Source organism: Petaurus breviceps, unplaced genomic scaffold (assembly GCF_028583685.1).
Source record: "Petaurus breviceps papuanus isolate PSGF00001 unplaced genomic scaffold, PetGlider_PUasm1.0 226, whole genome shotgun sequence".
NCBI lineage: Eukaryota > Metazoa > Chordata > Mammalia > Diprotodontia > Petauridae > Petaurus > Petaurus breviceps.
In genome coordinates, this window is record NW_027185890.1 from 10486534 (window position 1) to 10507032 (window position 20499).

Consider the following 20499-nt stretch of genomic DNA (forward strand, 5'->3'; position numbering starts at 1 on the left):
TGACATGCAGCATTATTGGTCACTTTTTAGAAGGAATGAGAGTATCAATTCTAAGAGAGTCCATTTGTCAGATGAGGACATCAGCATCCCCCCAGTTACCAGGATTGTAACCTGAGTTTTCACTCTTCTCTCCCCCAGACATCCTATCAGATGTCAAGTCCTTTGGATTCAATCCCTCAGTATCTCTCACATAAATCCTCCTCTCTTCTCTCCCTTTAAAGTCAGTCTCCACCCACCCCTCCTGCATATATTTATCACTTCTCTCTCACCTGGTCCATTATAATATTCTCCAAATTAGTCTTCCTTCTCCAATCTATGGAGACACAGATGCCAAGATGATGTCCCTAAGAGGACTGACCATGTCACTCCTTTTCAAAATCCCCAGCTAATTATATTGTCTGTCCTTATATAAACTCCTTGGCCTTGTAACTTAGAGCCCTTCAAAATCTACAGACATTGTTTTCCTTTATGTTCCAGTCACATGGGACTACAAGTTGTTGGCTGATCTAATCTTGATGTTTACCAACACCTCGAATCCGTGCAGGTCGTCCCCCATGCCTGGGATATACTCCCTCCTTGCTGCCCTTCAGATTACTTACCTTTTTCTAAGGCTTTGTTCAGGTGCTGCTTCCTCTGTTAAGCCTTCCCTGTTTTCCCCAACTGAGTGTGTTCTCTTCCAATTTTCCTAAATCATCTTGCCATCTACCCCATCACAGTATATCTTGTATTATACTTATCTGTGTGTATGTCATCACCTTTCCAGTAGATTGGAAGCTCCTTGAGGATAGGTAGTCATTATTTTTTATAACTTTCCTTTCCCCCAACACCTAGTAAAATACCTTATACTTATTAGGTGCTTAATTTAACGTTTTGTTTGTTGAACGATGCTCTGGAGAGAGAAACAAGAAGTGTTGATGCTGTCTTCAATAGGCACGCAATCACCTGGTTCCCCTTCCAGAACATCCATGAGTTGATCATCATTTCACCCCCTCTGGAGAGCAGAGGATGGCCAGAACTGTTGAGACTTTGAGGTTTGAAGAAGGGGGTAGGAGGGAGCTCATGAGAGGAGACATCAGTCTTCTTGTTGTGGTAAGTTCAATGATTTGGTCAGCAGGAGTAGGGGGGGAGTAAGGCAAAGGTCACCATTACCTTTTTGTTCTTCTCTATTCAGCCTTTGTAGTTCGTATGGCTCACAGCAGGAATAGAAATTATAGGAAAGCAAATTTCTTCCTCTGTCCAAGTTTTGACCAAGCTCCCTGTCTGCCCACCACTGGCAGTAGAAGAGAGTCGAAAAGCCAGACTTTAAAAGTTACCTCAGGGCTCCTCCAGGACTCTGGCAGAGGTCAAAAGAGCTCAAATAGCCTGAAGTAGCCCAACTGAAGACCAGCGTATGGTAGTGGTACCTCAGCTGAGATGACTAGTTAGAGCACAGTAGTGGGATAAGACCACAAGAGAACACTGGTGGTTCAGAAGCCCCAGTCATGCATATTCACTTGGCTCAAATGGTCCCTTTTGTGTGTGCCCCTCAATTTGTCTTAATGATTTCAGTCCCCTATCCCACTGATGGTACGGTAACCTGAGGGAGTGTGTACCCTGTGTGTATCAGAGAAACTGTCTTTTGCTTTGACTTTACATACCCTCTAGTCGCCCTAGTAAAATAAGACACAATAAAAGCTATTATTTTGAGCATTAAGGCAGAAAGCTTTTGATTGAGCAAGTATGGTGGGAAGTAAAGTTGGAGACATGAGAAGAAACTAAAATTTAGAATGGTCACTGTCACGATCATTTGAACTACTGTCTCTTGTTATTATATGCTCTTGTGGGGGATAGACTCTAAAATCCATGACTTGGGCCTCTCCAAACACCCAGCCCTATCATGTGATGAGAGCTTTCACCATGTTATTCAAAATCTGACTGCACACATCTCTGGCAAAATTGCTACCAAGTGATTCCAGTTACAGGGGTCTTAGTGATAGTCTGGGCACTGGGAAATTCAAGTGAAATGATAATTCTGACAGAATTCCAGTCAATGACAACATGCTTTCAGTCTCTAATTAAAAAACAAACTACAAACTCTAAATTAACTATAATTGATAAATATAAAAAACTATAGTTGATAAATAATAGACCACTAAAAAATAGGAACCAATGCATAAATGAGTTAAGAAGGTACCTTTAGAACATATTTCACTATGAGACATGATCAAGATATTATGAGTATTAAAGGCAAGAGCTTTTTTTGCTGATGACAGAAATGTAGCCTCTCTTGTTATTAAATACCTTCCTGAGGCTTATTTAAGCTTCAAGGCAATTTGTACTGTCTGAATACAGTACTAGCTGCCTGGTCTGTGATGGGAGGTGAAAAGGAAAAATGAAAAGCTGTTTATGTGTTTGTCCTGAGTGCCAGAAAAACTCAGCAGGACTTCAAAACCTGGTGGGGCCATGCAGCCTGCATTCTTAACTGGGAAGGAGGTGAAAGGAATTTATTTGCCTTAACCTGACAAAGAAATATTTTTGTGTGTGTGAGGAATGAATGAGTTAAATAAAAAGTCTTGACAGCTGCCTGGTAGAGTGAAGCTTTTCTCTTCTTTTCTTTTTTAAAGCAATTGGGGTTAAGCAACTTGCCCAAGGTTACAAGGCCAGTTATTTTTTTGTGTGGGTGTTAAGTGTCTGAGGTCGGGTCCTCCCAACTCCGGGCCGGCATTCTACTCACTAGGCCCCCTAGCCGCCCCTGAGTGAAGCTTTTCTAACAAAGATCTGAAAATGTGTTGAGAAGTGCCTGTCAGCATGTCGGCCCTTCAAGGTTTACCCTACAGTGTCATAAAAGGGTGAAGGTTACTTTTCCACCTCTGAACACCCAAAGAGCTGCAGTAGCAAATGGCAACAGGGGCACCAGATGATAACTGTAGCATCTGGATGCATCAGCCTAGCCAAGAAAGATCTAGTGGGGTCTCCAGAGGCAGAAGATAATGGGTGGAAAAGGTGGAGCTCAGGGCACAACAGCTAGAGAAACAGGAACCGGAGACCAGGGAGCTATAGGAAACAGGGTTGGATGTAAAGGCCCACCTAATAGCTGACTGCTGGTAGGTACAGCCATGAGTGGTGTCCTAGCGACAACACAAATCATACTTACCTTGGAGTGTGTTTTCAGTTTCCTTTCCCACCAGCATGGGACCTCAGAGACCATCTATTCCAGCGTATACATGACCCACTTCTATAATACACCTGACCAGTAGCAATCATACCTTTTGGGCTTTTTGAAGGCCTCCAGTGAGGGGAAAAACTATTATCTCCTGAAGCAACCCCATTCTATTTTTTAATAGCTCCTGTAGTTGGGTGGTGTTTTACTTAGACATCAAACCTAAACTTCTTCTGAAACACACACTTTCTTTCCCAGCACTGCTCTACATAGGACAGCCCTTCTAAGCAATGGAGACAATTAGCACTTCTCTTCTAAGTGTTCTCCAGGCTAAACATTCCCAGTTCCTTCACCTGATTCTCATATGGCAGGATGCTCCAAGGACTTGGGCCATCCCAGTCACACTTCCCTGGCTATTCCATAACTTCTCCTCCTTCTTAAAAAGCAACATCCAAACTAAACATGATATTCTGGGCCTCTTTTATAAAATCTTTTGCAAAAATTCAAAGATACCTTAATACTTATAGTGCTTATTATGTGACAGGCCCTGTGCCAAGCGCTCCACAATTATTATCTCATTTGATCCAAAGGAAAACCTGGGGAGTTACATAAGGGACCATCAAGTTGAACCTTCACATTTTACAGATGAGGGAGCTGAGATGGAGAGAGGCTAAGTCACTTGCCCAAGGTCACACAGTCACTAAGTTTCTGAGGCACAGTTTGAACTCAAGGTCCAGAATTCTATCTATTGTATCATATATCTGGGGCAGCTAGCTAGGTGGCACAATGGATAGAGCACTGGACCTGGAACAAGGAATATCCAAGTTCAAATTCGACCTCTAACACTTAGTAGCTATGGGACCCTGGGCAAGTCACTTAACCTCTATTGCCTCAGTTTCCTCAATTGTAAATGGGGATTACGGCCTCTACCTCACAGAGCTGTCATGAGGATCAAATGAGATACTAGTAAAGCACTTAATATAATGCCTGGCACATAGTAGTTGCAATATAAATGCTTATTTCTCTTCTCCATCTATCTGCCTCAATCATTGGTAGAACAAGGTACTATTTCAAATTTCTGTTTCCTCAGTGCTGTTATGCACAGTATGTCTCCCAGAGTGGGCCTGGGATTCTTAATTTTTTTGTATGATGGACCCTTTTGGCAGTTTGAGGAAGCCTATAAACTGCTCCAAATAGTATTTTTAAATGTATAAAATACACAGGATTATAAATAAATCTAATTATACTGATATAGTAATCAAAACTTTTTTTTTTTTTAACTCACTGTCCCCAGGTTAGGAACTCTTGCTGTAGGCAACAAATTTTTGTTGAATTAAGCATTTTTTTTTTGTAGCATTCCTTAATTCCACAAAAAACGTTTTGGTTTAAAAATTCCTTTATACAACTAAAAATTATCAAGGAGTCCCCAAAGGGATTTTGTTTCTATTGATGTTTACCATCTTAGAAATTAAAATGTGTTAGCAGGATTCCCTGAAGAGGTCTTGGAGAGAACACTTTAAGAATAGCCGCTTTAATTTATTAAATTCCATAAACATGAAGAGCCCACTATGTGCAGTGTTCTCTGCCAAGTGAAACACATCTTGCCTTCAATTCTAGACTAGGTGTTGTGGATTCTGTGACAAAGGAGACTTTCACTTTTCTCAACAGCCTCTTTCTACTTGTCCCTGTCCTGAGGGTGTTTCAGCACTTCCTCTCCTCTGAAAAGGGATAGGAACTCTAGCCTAACTCCCAGTCTTAAAAGAAAAAAGGGTACTCTTCTCTTTGCACTTTGAGGCATTAGACACAGCCAGAAATATATACCACTTACTACGTTTTTTAAATTCCAGTAGACTTTTACAACAGCTTAATTTCATGACAGTTGCTTTTTAGTCACGGAACCCTTGTTTTCTTTTCTCTCCAAAACTGTCTCCAAGGTTTTTACAGCCAAATACAATGCTTTAGTAAGGGTGTGTCCATTGAGGAACATAATTGGGGGTGGGGTCACCTTGTGGTTCTGCATGTCCCACTTCTGAAAGTTCTGATATCATGCTTCTCTTAACAATAGCCCAGTATTGTTTGGTCTTTTGGATCCTGTTAGTGCAGTCTGCATTTGCAGCTTGTTTTCTCTTCCTTTGTGGGATTGTTTGACCCTTTTAAAATTCATTGGATTTCAGGTTCTCTACACGTCATTCTAGCAGACTGCAAAATTCTTTACTTTTCCTTATAAGAGTTGTCTGCTACTTTTAGCTCAGTAGCCAAGATAAGAGAAGCTGTATGGATCCCACATGGTTGAATGTATTTTAAATTTGTTTTCTCATTCCACAAAATTAATTGATGTTTGAATGGATAGAGACTGGATCTGTAAGGTAAAGTCACATGTCAGGAAAACCCCTTACTGTTACAGGTTAACAACTGACTTGTCCAGCTAGAGTCAGTATGTGAGAAGTGAAGCTTGAACCTAGGTCTCCCTAGCCTTGGTTCAAATAAAAATACTGTACACCTTGTCCCTGATAACTACAGCCCTAATTCTCACCTTCTGTTTGCTGCCAAATTTATTTTTGTTCTTTACTACTTCTTTTTCAATTTCCTTTTCAGGACCCAGAATTCTAGCTTCCCCTTCCCCCCCCCCCCCCCAACCCCTCCTGTATTTCTACCCAGTCAGCTGCCAATGACTTCCTTCTAGTCAAACACAATGACTTATCAGTCCTCGTCTGAAAGCAATCTTACTGAAGCATTCAACATTATTGTTTATGCATAGCTTCCAGGAAATTTACTTCTCTTGAGTTCTGTGACAATGTACTTATCCCACTTCATTCCTTGCTCTTCCTCCTGTCTCTTTTGCAGGCTCTTTTCCCCTAGCTTTAAATGAGTGTTTTTCAGAGGTCTCTCTTTGGTTCTCTTCTCATCCTCTCCGTTGGCCAATTTTAACTTCTGTAGCTGTCCATTACTACCACTGGGTAGATGACTCAAAAATCCTAAAGTGCAGGCAGACCCTGATCTCTTTTCTGAACCCAAGACCTATATCTCTAAGTGCTTTTAGGGATACCTTCACCCAAATGTCTGATCAGCAACTCAAACTTGTTATGTCCCAAACTCATCTATCTTTTCCTCCAGATCCAATTTTTTTTTTTTTAAGCAGCTGGGGTTAAGTAACTTGCTCAAGGTTAGACGGCCAGTTTTTTTGTGTTGGTGTTAAGTATCTGAGGCTGGAACCGATCCCCAATCCCGGGTCCTCCTGACTCCCAGGCCAGTGCTCTTACTCACTGCGCCACCTAGCTGCCCCCAGATCCAGTTCTTTTGATGTCAATATTTTCAGGTATGGCAACATCATTCATTTGGTCTTCCATGCTTGTAATCTCATCTTTCACCAATCACTTACCAAGTCCTGTTGATTATATCTTCACACCTCTTGAATTAAATCTTGCTTCACTATTGCTGGTGAAAAAAATAAACTCACTAGATTTGGAGTCAACAAATGCAATTTGGTACCTGTGAAAACAGGCAAATCACTTAACCTCTGGCCCTGTCTTCATCTATTTCAGCAGCTCAAAAGAAATGTGAGACATAGAATTGTGGAGACATCTCCACTCCAAATGTTCATGGGGACTATTTGTACCCAACCAAGCTCTTACTGGTCTGACCAACCACAGCTGGACACACTGCAAGTTGACGCCAACATAATGATATTATTTTAGTCCTCTCTGAGCAAGGACGAGAGCCAGATAACCATCTTAATCTGTTTTCTAAGGTGCTTTTCAGCCCTAAATCTATGCTCTTGCTTTCATCCTAGTAAATGATGTCATTACACAGCTGTCTAGTTTGTTGCAATAGCCTCCTTATAATCTGCTTCCATTCTTCTTCATATCAAAAGAATAATATTCTTTAACCATAGATCTGCTCAAAATTATTCAAAGACTGCCTCTGAGTACCCAGAAAAAATTAAATTCCTTTGGCATTCAAGGCCCTCCACAATTTGGTCATCTTCTCTAACTTTCCAGCTTTACCTACTGCCTCCACACACTGTGCTCACATGATTCCTTATTTCCGGAATTCTTCCTTCCCCCTCTTCACCTGTGGAAATCCTGGCCATTAATGCACAACTCTAAAGTCACCTACTACAAGGAAGTCTTCTGAGATTCCCTTGATTTCTAATGCTCTCCTCTAGAAGACTCTAATGCATTTACCAATGAGCATTTATTAAGAGCCTACTATGTGCCAGGTAATGAAAATACACACAAAGTGAAAATTCTCTTTTAAAGGAATATGCATTAAGGAGTTTACATTGTAAAATCAGCATGGAAAACTGCAGTATTATAGTGATTTGCATCTTATCCTTCCTACCAGACTTTAAACTTGTGAGGGCAGGGGACTACAGCTTAGCTATGATCTATAGCACAGAGGCTACCACTGCACACACAGTAGATCCTTAACAAATGTTTGTCATCTTGTGTATGGCTTGCTTTTGTCTGAACTGATTTTTTAAAATGCCAATATTTTTATGAATGTCAAGAGAGAGCTTAGACATAACCAACCTGCCTGTGAAGGTCTTGGCTGAATTAGTATAGAGTCTGTGGGAATGTAGCCGACTACATGAAATACTTTAATAAGGAGTGTGTGGATGGAAGGAAGGGAGGGAGGGAGGGAGGGAGGGAATAAGGGAGATAAACATTTAAGTACCTACTTTATGTCAGTCACTATGCTAAGCACTTCATAAATCTCTCATTTTATCCCAACGATAAACCTGGGAGGTAGGTGTTACTATTTTTTCATTTTATAGTTGAGGAAACTGAGGTAGAGTTTAAGTGGCTTGCCCAGTATCACACAGTTAGTTAATGTCTGAAGTTGAATTTGAATTCAGGTCTTCCTGACTCTAGGTCTAATCTGTACCACCAAAGAGTCTCACATTATGATGCCTTAATATAAGTGAAGTAGGAAATTGCCTAAGAACCGGTGATACTCCAGGGAGGAACAAGGGACCTGTGCAAAGAGGACGAGGAAGGAGACAGAGACAAAGGATAGGAAGGCAAATGAAAGAAGAGAGTGAAGAACGCAACAGAGAGTAGGATGGACGATCCAAGGTCCAGAATGTAGGAGCATGGATCAGAGCCTGCTGGAAAATTGAAAAAGCAGAAAAAAAGGAACATGAGAGAGAAAAAGAGATTGTATAGGATGCTTAAAGAAAAAGAATAGGGCCTAGAGAAGGAAGACAATGATAGGAAAGGAATTTGTAATGATCACAACTGTGAACAACAGCCTAGTTTGTGAGGGAGGTCAAATTCTGAGCATAAACAAAAAGGATAGACATGGGGCCCAATGAAGAAATTACCTAGTCCTCCAGAGACAATAACAAGATAGACACTGTCACTCAATCCAGGGACAGGGGAAGAGTTGAGTGGATCAGCCCAAAGTTATATAATTAAAAAGCTTTGGTGTAGGAAAGAGGTTAGTGAAATAAGATAAATGACACCTGGAGGGGACTGTGTCTAATTTATATCCCCACCCCATCTGCTGTGATGGCCAATGGGGAGGCTGAGAAATTTTCACCTTCATTAAGATGTTGGAAAAACATTAAACCATAACTCAAGAGATGTCTACACTGTTTATAGTTTGTACCCTAATACTCCCTCATGCTAGAGAAAAAAGATAGTGGTATGCCTCCACAGGGGTAGGATGAAGGATGACAGGTATCACTGGAAAACCAAGAAGGAGACCCCCGGGGCTGTGGCATCAAAAAAGGAACCAGGTACGATCCAAAGGATAAGATGGAGAATTCTTAAGCTGGGTATCATTTCATCATAGAAGAGAAGTAATGTAGAAAAAGTGACTTTCTATCCTGTTCATTAGTCTAGTTCCTTTTGGAAGATTTCTAAAAGGCAGTCCTATCCTCTCTCTGATCTCACACCTATTCAACATGTATTTTTCCTTAATTTTCAATCCTGAAAGGCCTGTCTTATAAAACAAGTAAAATAAACAAACAAAACACAAGGTTCAGTTGAGTATTAGCAATGACCTCTATTGATCCTAGAGAAGAAAAGAATTACCTCCATCCTTCTGGTTGCGGTGGGGGGCGGGGGGGAGGGGAATATGAGCATGGAATGTTGCATACACTGTCAGATGGGGTTACTGTTGTTTTTCTTTTTTATAAGGGAGGATTCATCTTTTTAGTTAGCATGTACAGAAATTACTGTGGTGTAAAAACAACTGGTAAATAAAACTTTTACATCTAGGGGGCAGAGATTTGGGCTTGGATCTGTGCTATTTACATTTCTGGCAGTGACTTGGATAACAGCATCGATGACGTTTATAAAATTTACAGATGACCCAAAGCTGTGAGGGACCACAGAGACCCTACATGACCATCAGGATTCAAAAAGACCTGGATAGGTTAGAACATTGGACCTTTATGAAAATCAGTTGTAACATTAACTTACAATTTTTCTAGGATGTTTAGGCTTCAGAAGCCTAACATGTTATTATCTCTCATTTACCATTCATACTTACATTCATACTTGCCCATGGTCAGCTGGGGCTGAAAGTCAAAACCAGGTCTCTTTACTTCAACATCAATGCTCTTTCCCTATAACCCATTACCTCCCAAGTACTACACAGTAACACACAGATGCCCTTGGGGCAATTCAGTCCAATTCAATTTAAATTGTATGTAGTTTGCCTTAACACTAACTAAGCCCAGACTCTATAATACCATTTCTCAGTTCTCTGCCAAATCACTTCACCGTGGTATTGGTTGCCCCTGGATAACACGGATGAGTCACGTGCTTTTCTGCTTTCAGAAATCCCATTTCACTGCCCTGAAATATTAGTGCTAAGGGAAAGAGAATGTTACCTTTTAGACATCCATCATAGCTTCTCTGAGAAGCCTTTCCTGATCCCTGTCAATGCTAGGTGCCTTCTCTCTGTGGAGTACTCTCAGTTCATCCTGTAGATACCTTGTTTGCACACAGTCATCAGCATGTTGTCCCATTAGAATGGGAGTTCCTTGAGAGTAAGAGCTATTTTTGCTTATATTTGTATTCCAGTGCTCACCTGGCACACAGAAGGTGTTTAATCAATGCTTATTGACTAACTGATATATAGTAAAAACCCATTCACAACTGCACTTGTGAACAGCTTGTAAAAATGACACCACAATCCAAGACAAGGAGGTTCTAAAGAGGTCTCACTTCATGCAAGATGGTCCAAAGCTCACTTTGGGGCCTTATAAGATAGAATTCTGGTATCCAAGTGTACTGATGCATGGGCTATCCATGAAGACAATCCAGGAAGCCATCAGGAGTTCATCCAAAGTAATTTAAGAGTCAAAACACAACAAATGATCTTTATTCCTCTGAAAGGCATTTATGTAAAAATGTATTGAGATGGATTAAAGATTCAGGACACATAATTTGTACTTAGCACATACACTGAAGATCAAAACAACTGCTAAAAAGAACATTTATAAACAATTTTAAAAATACCAAGAGTTGTGGATGATCAAGCCTAACTCTGAAAAGAGTGGGTTGGGTTTTTCCCTTGCTGAACAGGCATGTACAAAAATCAAGAACTGCTGTATTTTAATCTAAAATTGATCAAATATAGAAGATCTCAAGACATTTAAACAAAATAAGTACACACCCAATTGCAACAAAAATGTCACAAAAAAAAATTTCACAAAGGATGGCACAAGAATTTCTTGATTTTATAAAAGGGTGAAATGAATATGGTTTGAATCTTGTAGTTTTAAGGGACCAGAGGGAAAGCATATTGTTTTATTTTGCTCACTTTAAAGCAGGAGCTAAACTAAGACAGTAAGGTGATTTTAGATACAGATTTCACCCCAAAGTAGCAAACAGGGTGGCATCAGGCACTTCTGACATGGGAATGGCACACACCTGATCCTGCACCCTGCACAGCTACACAAAAGTTACTCCCTCCCCACATACATATTAATTTCATCAGATTCCCCAAATGCATTGTAGATGGCAATGGTTTACCTTTTGAGAGAGTCCAAGCAGAAAAATGATACATTCTACCAATCCTTAGTTTGTATTCAGAATTACCTTTAAAAAATCAGGCAAGATAGCAGCACCCATCATTAAGGCATTATTTTAAATGATTAATAGCAGCAACTACTACCCATAGGGATAGCATGTGGTTATTATCAGTACAATCAAAAAGTAGTGATTGCAAGATACAAAGCGTTTATTCTCCCTCTAAAATATCTTCCAGTAAATTCCATGAAGATTTTAAATCTTTCCAGGGGAAAAAAAAAGGTCTTCTCAGAAAGGGGATATTGCATTTTCCATCACAGGACTATGGACCAGATCTGTGATTTCATCAGAGTAGTGAGCTCCTGGTGAGGGACTTCATTAAGCATTGCAGGCTGCCACCTGCTTTGCCATTTATAATCTGACAGTGTGGCCTCAAGCCCCCAAAAGCGAAGGGATTGATCCAGCCAGTAGACATCAGAGGCAAGACTTCAAACCCAGGTGTTTTGGGCTCCAAGGTTACACTTCTGTCTCCTCTATGCCACACCTCTTCTCATTTTAAGATTTGCAACATTCTTTTTCACTTGAAACCTCAGCCTGGCAGCAATATTTAAAAATAAAAATACAAAACCCCCTGGCTTTGGATAGTATCAGAAAACCATCTGGTCCAACCCCTAGCCATTTTACAGATGAGGAAACTAAAGTAACTCAGAAGGAAATGATGGGCTCATGGTCACATCATTGGCAAATCTAGCATAAGAGTTTCTTGACCCTTCAGCCCAGGGGTCTTTTCATTATACTATGCTCTTATACCAATCTCTCCTAGCTTTGCTTGGTCCCATCAGTTAAATAACAAAGATATATATCTATATTTGCTGCACAATAAAAATAAACATACATTTTTACTTCCAAATTTAAAACTGGAACAACAAAAATTATTCCTGAGCCTTGAACTACCTTCATTTTATTTGGAATGTGGTAAATGAGTGATTTATGACTAGCTACCATGGGCTATTTTTCAGATATTTATAAAAAGGCTGAAAAGACCTTTCAAGACTATCAAGAAAGGCCAATCAAATATAAGCTACAGGCATTTTTTTTTAAACAACACAAACTCAGGTAATGCAAAGACAGACAATGTTCATGGAATGTGATGAGACTAAGATGGTCAGGGAGATCTGCAGAGTCTCAAAGGGCTGTCATAAGTTTATCTTGATACATCAAACTCATACTTTGTATTCCTCCTAAATTCTTCTGGTTCTGGTTGTGGACATAATGCAAACTGTGGTCATCTTCACTTGTGGGTGGTTTCCAATGTGACCTGTCATCCTGAAATGATGGCCTGTGCCATTGGCATAGTTAATGGTTAGTGAAGGATGAAGACACAAAACTATTGATGAAATAATACAAGATGGTAACAAATGCTTTAGAAATTGCATGCAAAACAGTGAGATGGAAATGACGAGACATACTGGATAGCAGGATGCATTAAGCATTTTCATCACTTTCCTCCCCCCATTTCAGGTATTTGGGGGCAAAATCAGATGAGAACTGTGAATAAAATCCCAAATTCATAAGGGGGTAAAAAATGTGTTTGTGGATGGGTCATATCCATTAGGAAGCTCATTGGGCAGAACAAGCAGTAAAATACATAAAATTCTCTCCCTCTTCCCACAAGAAAAGTTTGAGCTGAGGAAAGAAATATCATGGCTCCTGGGTTAAACAGTAAAAATGTAATAATATTTCCATAAGTATAAGTTTCCATATATTTTTCATTTGCTTAAGCTGAGAAAACAAATGGCATTTGCAATAGAATGACTTTTGAAATTAGCACCTAGCCAAAGCCACCTGTTAAAAAAATCACACAAAATTGAATGCCTCTGTGAATAATGGCATTTCTCTATGAATACATTCAGGACTCCATCAATAAGCTTTGGTGAGCTCTGATGTACAATGTTGGTACTCAGTTTTTCTATTAACTCAATTATTTCTGTCATTCCAAGTTCTGTTTGTGCCTGCAGAAGACAGGACACTCTCTTCTGAAGAATCCTAGAGCTGAGAGGGACCCCTCAGAGATCATCTAGTCCAAAAAATTCTTAACCTAGGGTCTGTAAATTTGGTTTTTAAAAAATATTTTTATAACATTATGTCAATATAATTGGTTTCCTCTATAATTCAAGGTAGTTTGTGCATTTAAAATATTTTTTAGTTTGACCAGACCACCAAAGGGGTCTATGACACAAAAATGGTTAAGAATCTCTGATCTAGTCCAACCCCATTCATTTTGCTGAGAAGGAAACTTGAAGCCTCAGTAGAGGCATAGGGTGATTTGTGTAAGGTCATTCAGTCAACAGGTGGTAGATCTGGGATTGAATTAAGGTGTTACTAGTCCAAAATCGAGGGTTGCTTCCACTTCATTACTCCTCCACCCCACCTCCCCCATGTCAAGAACAAACATTATTTAGAGGTTTTAAGAGGCATTTTAAAGTTTTCACAAAAAGCACTGAAGTTATTAACAAACAAGGTTTCAAAAAGTAATGACTTGCCTCTTACAGAACTTCTGTGCATCAGATAATGTAACTATTCCTTTGTGACTAATCTGAGGAAGCTTTTACTATTGTTTCTTTTGATTCATACCTAAGTATAATTTGAAAAAAAATTTTTTTAACTCGGTGACAAAAACAACGTTCTTCCAAAGTGCTTACCTTACATTCGGAGAATGAGGATGCCATTGTTGTTGTCCAGGATGTATAGTAGGATGGTATTGCATCTGGAAGCAAAATATTAACCATGTTAGTTTATTCACAATTCCATGTAGACAAGAAGTTAACATGCTTTATATTTTAACTTTCGTATACTCTGGAGGGTATATGACCATGGTAACAACAACTCTAAGAAAACACAAAGTGAAGATTCTACCCAATCATTCTATTGCCCTTGTTTAAAAAAAATTAAACAAGTGTAATGCAACAGTTCTAGATGATTCTGGAATCATAAGCTTTCAAGTCAGGAAGAAATAATAACCAGGTTTTTAAAAGAAAACAGGTACTTAGGAGAAAAGCCCAAAAGGTCATTATCAGAAGAATGAGAATGAACCTTTTCCATTTTCCTCAAAGACAGAACCAAAGGAAACAGCTAAAGTTATATCAGGAAGAACTTTCTGTAAGAAAGGTATCCAAGTGTACAACATTATTCTAGAACCAGAGACTGGTGTGAAATATCATTCCCTGGAGAACTTCTTAGAAATGGCAAAAAAACCAAAACCAAAACAAGAAAAAAAAACCTTACCACACATTGTGATAGTATATGAGAGGGAGAGATCATTTCCCCCTTTATAGATGTGGAAACAGGCAAGAAAGCATTGTAAAGTCACAAATTGCTTTAGTTAATGGTGGAATGGGAAGACATCCTATCCCTCTAAATTGAAAGCTGTCTTAAAATCACAAATCTCCAAGAGAAAAGTAGAACTGGGTAATTCTAGAGACTCAATATACCACCACTAAAGCCATCTGTGGAAAATCCCATCACTGCGGGTGAATTAAATGAGGAATATCATGACTGTAGTTAGCATTTATGTAGTGTTTTAAGTTATGCAAAGTACCTTCCATATTATCCCCTCACTGGCTCCTCAGAACCAGCTTGGGCCATATAGTTAGAGTTTTGAGGAAGAATATGAATTCAGGTCTTCTGGACTCCAAGTGCTTTACCCACAATACCACCTAGCTGCCTCATGATGATTAGAAGTCCTATCTTCCCTAGATATTCAGGAGCAGTTTCTCTAAGCTTTTTAGCATGTAGATAACTTATCTCCAGCCTTCCTTATCATTGGAATCAGGCAGATTCCACAAACCTGTGCAGGCCCTTTGCCTCACTAGTTAAAAACCCTCTCATGCTTATAGGCAGTATTTGTCCATATCCAACTTTATCCATCTTTTTTTTTTTTGCCTTTTTTTGGAGGGCAATTGGGGTTAAGTAACTTGTCCAAGGTTACACGGCTAGTTTTTTTATTTTTGTGTGTGTGGGTGTTAAGTGTCTGAGGCCGGAACCAAACCAGGGTCCTCCTGATTCCGGGGCCAGCACTTTATGCACTGCGCCACCTAGCCACCCCCTTTATCCATCTTTTTAAGAGGATTGTTAGTTCATATCTTTGGTTATATACTCATTTAAAATAGAGGAAAGATGGTTTAACTTCTAGGTACTGAGATATTTTTAAAAAATTTTTTCAATAATTCTTTTCTTGGCAAATCAGTTGGAAAATAAAGTATGATTACCTAGCCTTGACATAACAATTGCTTTCAGAAAATGGAAGGATGCATTGTTATAATAAGTAGACTTGAAGAGAAAAATGGAAACAATGGAGTTAGTGCAGCAAAAGTCAAAATTTTTAAAAATCTTTGTCTGATCCCTATCTCCATAACAGGCACTTTTTCAAAGCATGAGCTCCCAACACCTCAGATGAGAGGGGAGCCTGAGAGCTGGGTGCTATCCTCTTATTTTGATATTTAAAAGGATTAATGACTCCACTGATTTATGTACTTCCTCTGCCAAAACAGATCACAACCCCTATAATCAAATCAATTTATCAACAAACATTTATGATGTCTGGAGAAGCAAATGGCAAACCACTCCAGTATCTTTGCCAAGAAAACCCTGTGAACCTCTGTCACAAAGAGTCAGACATGACTGAAACAACTGTACAACAAAAATGTATTATGCCAGTCAGAAAATATATAAAATATATTGTACACACAGTGCCTGGGGGAGGGAGGGAGATTGGAGAAAAGCTTCTTGGAAGAACCAGTAGAGGTGAGACTGGAAGGGAATGAGGGGGTTCTGAGAGGGAGAGAGAATCCCAGGCAGGGATACAGCCTGTGCAAAAGCATGGAGATGAGAGACTGGATCTGACAGACAGCAAAGAGCTAGGAGGCCTGTCTGGCTATATCACAAAGTGTCTGATGGAAGACATGCAATTAGAATGGAAAGAAGCTGGAGTCAGATTATGAAGGACTTTAACAGTAAAGGCAGTGGGGAGCCAGTGAAGTTTCTTAAGCAGGGAAGTTGGACCTGTTTTTTGGGAATATCAGCTTGGCAGCTGTGAGGGAGGATGGCCTGGAGAGAGGAGAGATATGTGTACCCCTTAATATATCTTCAAGGAGGTGCTGCTATAGTCAAAGCATCACTTGGCAACCAAATCTCTGGTGATGAGCCTCTCTGAATTTAGCAAGGCACAGTTTGTTGTTGGGACCACACTCAAAAGCTTTTATTGCTTGGCGGTGGTGGTGGTCAGTCATTTTCAGTTGTGCCCAACTCTTTGTGACCCCATTTGGGACTTTCTTGGCAAACAGTGTAGTGGCTTGTCATTTCCTTCTCCGGTTCATTTTACAGATGAGGAAACTGAGGTAAACAGCATTGTGACTTGCCCAGGGTCACACAGCTAGTAAGAGTCTGAGGCCAGATTTGAACTCAGGAAGGTAAGTTTTCCTGACGCCAGACCCAGTGCTCCATCCACTGCACCACCTATAGCTGACCTTACAGCTTGCTAGGACCTGCCTTTTCTTATGGTATATAAATCAAAAGCCTTCAAAAAATCTACCAAGGAACGATTATCCTTTTTTTTAATTAAATTTTTTTTGTCTTTTTTGGGGTTAGGGGGAGGTAACTGGGGTTAAGTGACTTGCCCAAGGTCACACAGCTAGTTTTTTGTGTTAAGTGTCTGGGGCTGGATTTGAACTCAGGTCCTCCTGACTCCAGGGCCAGTGCTCTATTCACTGCACCACCTAGTCGCCCCGGAACAATTATTCTTAAACACCCCAAAGAATTACAGAATGTGGTTGAACCCAGAAGGTAGTATGGTGACTACAGGTAATACTATATAGGTAAAATACCATAGGAATACTACTAAGGTAGTATAGTCTAACCTCATTTTACCATGAGGAAATGGAGGCCCTCAGAGGGAGAAATGATATGCCTATGGCAAAGGGCAAAGCTCAAACTGAACCCAGATGTTCTGATTCCAGGGCCAGGCCCCTGGTTGCTTCCTTTCCCACCAAGGAAACGCATATAAACTCTCAAGTCACTACTAAAAAAACAAAACAAAAAAACACTTAACAGCAGAGATTTACACAGCAATTTAAAGGTCACAAAGTCCTGTCCCTTATCATTTCTTACAACCTTGTGAGTTAGGGATGACATATGTTATCATTATCTCCATTTTATAGATGAGACTCTGAGAGTAACTTGCCATGGTCATACAGCTAACATGTCTGAAGCAGAATTATACCTAGGTCCCGCTCAGTACCAAGTCCTGTGCTCTTTTCAAAACACCTAGCATTCTAATGGGGGGGAGGGGGGAAGAGAAGAACCCAAACAGAAAACCTGTGAAAAACAAGATGAGCCTGGAATATGAAAAGGTTCCTCTGCTCAAGGCACCCATGTTTATTCATTTCTCTTGTGATTCACCACTGAGAGAATGGCATCATTTATATTTCATCCTTGGCTTCTGCAAGTGTGATTTTCATCAATGTATAGCCACTGCAACAAAATACCTCTAGAACAAAATAATTAGGAAGTAGCTGGGGTAAAGCTGTTCATGAAAACTAGGCTCTTATTTCATAACTATCACTAATTAGTAACCTGTTGGGGGGGGGCAAGGGGGCGGTATTCAAGATATTTAATCTCTTAGAGGTATAGCCTGTTGAGGGGATTAGATAAGATGGCCTCCAACACCTCTTCCACCTCTGACATTCTGATATTCTAAAGAATAATGCAGAATACAAGCTATCACCTCAACTCACCCCAACTCACTCATGGAACTCACTTAGAGATTGTGTTTGAACAAGTATATTAAGCTTTATTTTCAAAACGGCACTAAGACTTCAGGGATGCCCTAGACAATAATGGAAGATCAAAAAGGAAAAATATTTTGCAAAGGCAAAATTAGGGAAAATGAGTGAAATATCATAACAAGTATTCAGGTTCTCAAGGCAAAGTTCTGAGATTTGTGGCATCTAAAACCACAGTATGACAGCACCTCAGGGTATTAATGGTATGGAATATTCTGGATCAGATGATTACTGAAGTCTTTGGTGGGTCTGTCCATTTTATTCAAATCAACTTAACGGGATTCAATATTCATTAAACACTTACTGTAAACAAAACATCTTTTATCCTCTACAGGATAGATAAAATAGTGGAAAAGCCAGATAAGCTTATTCACATTAGCCTGAGGAGAAGGTCATTAGCCCAATAATATTATTTATTATTCCTTCAGACCCTAAGAGAAGAAGTGTCCTCCTGAGCATGACAGTGGCATGTCTGAGTGAAACAAGCTCAACAATTTTTGCTTGGTCAAAGTTTCCTGGTGCTTAAATTTCCACTGTCATCACATAACACAAATAGAGGACAGGATTAAATGACTAACTAGGCTGGAAAAATATAAAAATAATTTGCTCTTACCTGGTAATTGTGAACTTCTGGATTATTTTTGGAGCTAAAATAAAGAATAGACAACATATTACAGAGAGGAAAGTAATGTAGTATTAATTAGTATTAATGTTCATAATGTTACCTGCTCAGATTCATATTCAAACAAAAAAAAATCAAGCAGAAACATCTATGATGAACAGCCATTTTGGGTCACACACATGCACCATTTTGTAGCATTATCTCCCCTCCTACTAGACACTCTCTTGCCTCCTTAGGGTTTTTTTTTTTTAACATTAACATTTCCTGGTTCTTTCGCAGTTAATGACAGTCCAGTCAGCAAGAAATTACACTATGCATTCCACAGATAAAACTGTTTAGATTTAAGAGACCCTGAGAATTATGAAGCAGGGAGAGAGAGGGAGAGAGAGATGGAGAGGGGGAGAAAAGGGGAGAGGGGAGAGAGAGGGCACATGGGAGTAGGAATAGTAGGCTTTATTTCCTATCTCTATCTTTTATTTCTTGTCAACTGTGTAGTCTTTGTGACCAAAGTCTTTTTTCCCCTCTGAGGTTCTGAAAGTAGTTGTGGATCACTCTCTTCTTCTTCTCCCCTTTGTACTTCACCTCTTTGAGAACAGGGCATCCATTTTTTTTTTTCATTTCCAGGGTCTAATATACTGCTTTGTACTGAACAATATTTAGTAGACATTGATTAAACTGAACTGAATTTTGGAGAATGATTGTGAAATGTTCCAAAAACCAAGTATTCTTGACTAATAATTTCCAGCATATTATTGTACAAAAATAGTTTCCTACCAAGAGCCACAAGAATGATGATAGCAGCAATTCACATTTAACTTAATACTTTACAAAACTATTTCCTGACAATAACTCCATGAGATAGTAGCATTGTCAGTACTGTTTCAGCCATTTTGTAAATGGTCTCCTCTTGGTCTTCAAATCATTAGTGATTTGCCTAAGTTCACATGTCAGAAGTTAAACATCAGAACATGGAATTGAACCCCCGACTGCCTCCAAATTCAGTGTTCTTTCCACAAGAATCAAAGCAAGTAAGAGCTGGAAGGAACCTCAGACTTCATCTCAATCAATGCATGGCTGAATAGAAATCCCCACTTCAACATCCCCAACAAATTGTTATCCAGAATCAGGAAACAGAAAAAGGAAAATGAAAATCGCACCTATGATCAATATCCATAATTTATATATATTAGGAAAAAATAAAGAGGAGTAAAATGAAGTCTTCCGTATCCAACAACAACCACTGTTTTGTCCATGAGGATCAGGATAACACTTACCATAGCTGGGCTGCTTTCACTGGGTTGTTTGCTTAAATACAAACAAAATATAGGTTAAGCCAATATCCCAGAAACTGAAAAAGTATTACAATTTTAGAAGCTGCTTTATGACAGGTTGGAAAGAGGCAGGTTAAGCAAACTCATTTTGTATTTGAAGTACATCTTCACAAGAACATTTTTCTAATCTAAAAAAGTTACCTCTTCACCACAGCTGTCTTTATCAACTTAAGCTCAGAGAGGCTCTTTGTTCACAGAGACAGTGTAATCAAATGCTTCAGTGTTTTATCCACTCCACAGATGGAATGAGAAACAGGGAGTGGAAACAAACAGAGGTGGGAAAAGGAGATAGGGAACTGAGAAACATCTAGCATGGGTCAACTATTCTTCCTGGAAAACAGACATACTTATTTTAGTAGCATATAAAGTCTCTGGTCCTCTCCAACTCTCAAAACTTACTACAGGCTTCTCCTATCTGGTCACCTCCTCTGTTTTCTTTTGTCTCTTTTCCTTGTCTTTCTTGTCCCCTCTTCTCTTGTTCTAGTTCTCCTATACTCTTCTCCAAATACAAAGAATCATTTATTAAGTATGCATTACATGCAAGCATTATGCTAGGTGCTAGAAAGGTAATGGCAACCTA

General features: G+C 39.5%; 1 protein-coding gene across 2 annotated transcripts in view; it reads right to left on the minus strand.

The window, feature by feature from the left end:
• The window catches only part of EPB41L4B (erythrocyte membrane protein band 4.1 like 4B), a 248062-nt gene that overhangs the window by 82268 nt on the left and 145295 nt on the right, over positions 1-20499 (minus strand). Inside the window, exons 13-16 of one of the 2 annotated variants that reach the window (XM_069095376.1) lie at positions 19863-19893; positions 18580-18613; positions 13830-13894; positions 10476-12466 (exon numbers count right to left, since the gene is read on the minus strand). In XM_069095376.1, the coding sequence (XP_068951477.1) occupies positions 12313-12466; positions 13830-13894; positions 18580-18613; positions 19863-19893 (284 nt within the window). In that variant the 3' untranslated portion in view covers positions 10476-12312. Of the gene's footprint in view, positions 1-10475; positions 12467-13829; positions 13895-18579; positions 18614-19862; positions 19894-20499 lie in introns of those variants that run through there. The other variant, XM_069095377.1, reaches the window with a different exon arrangement.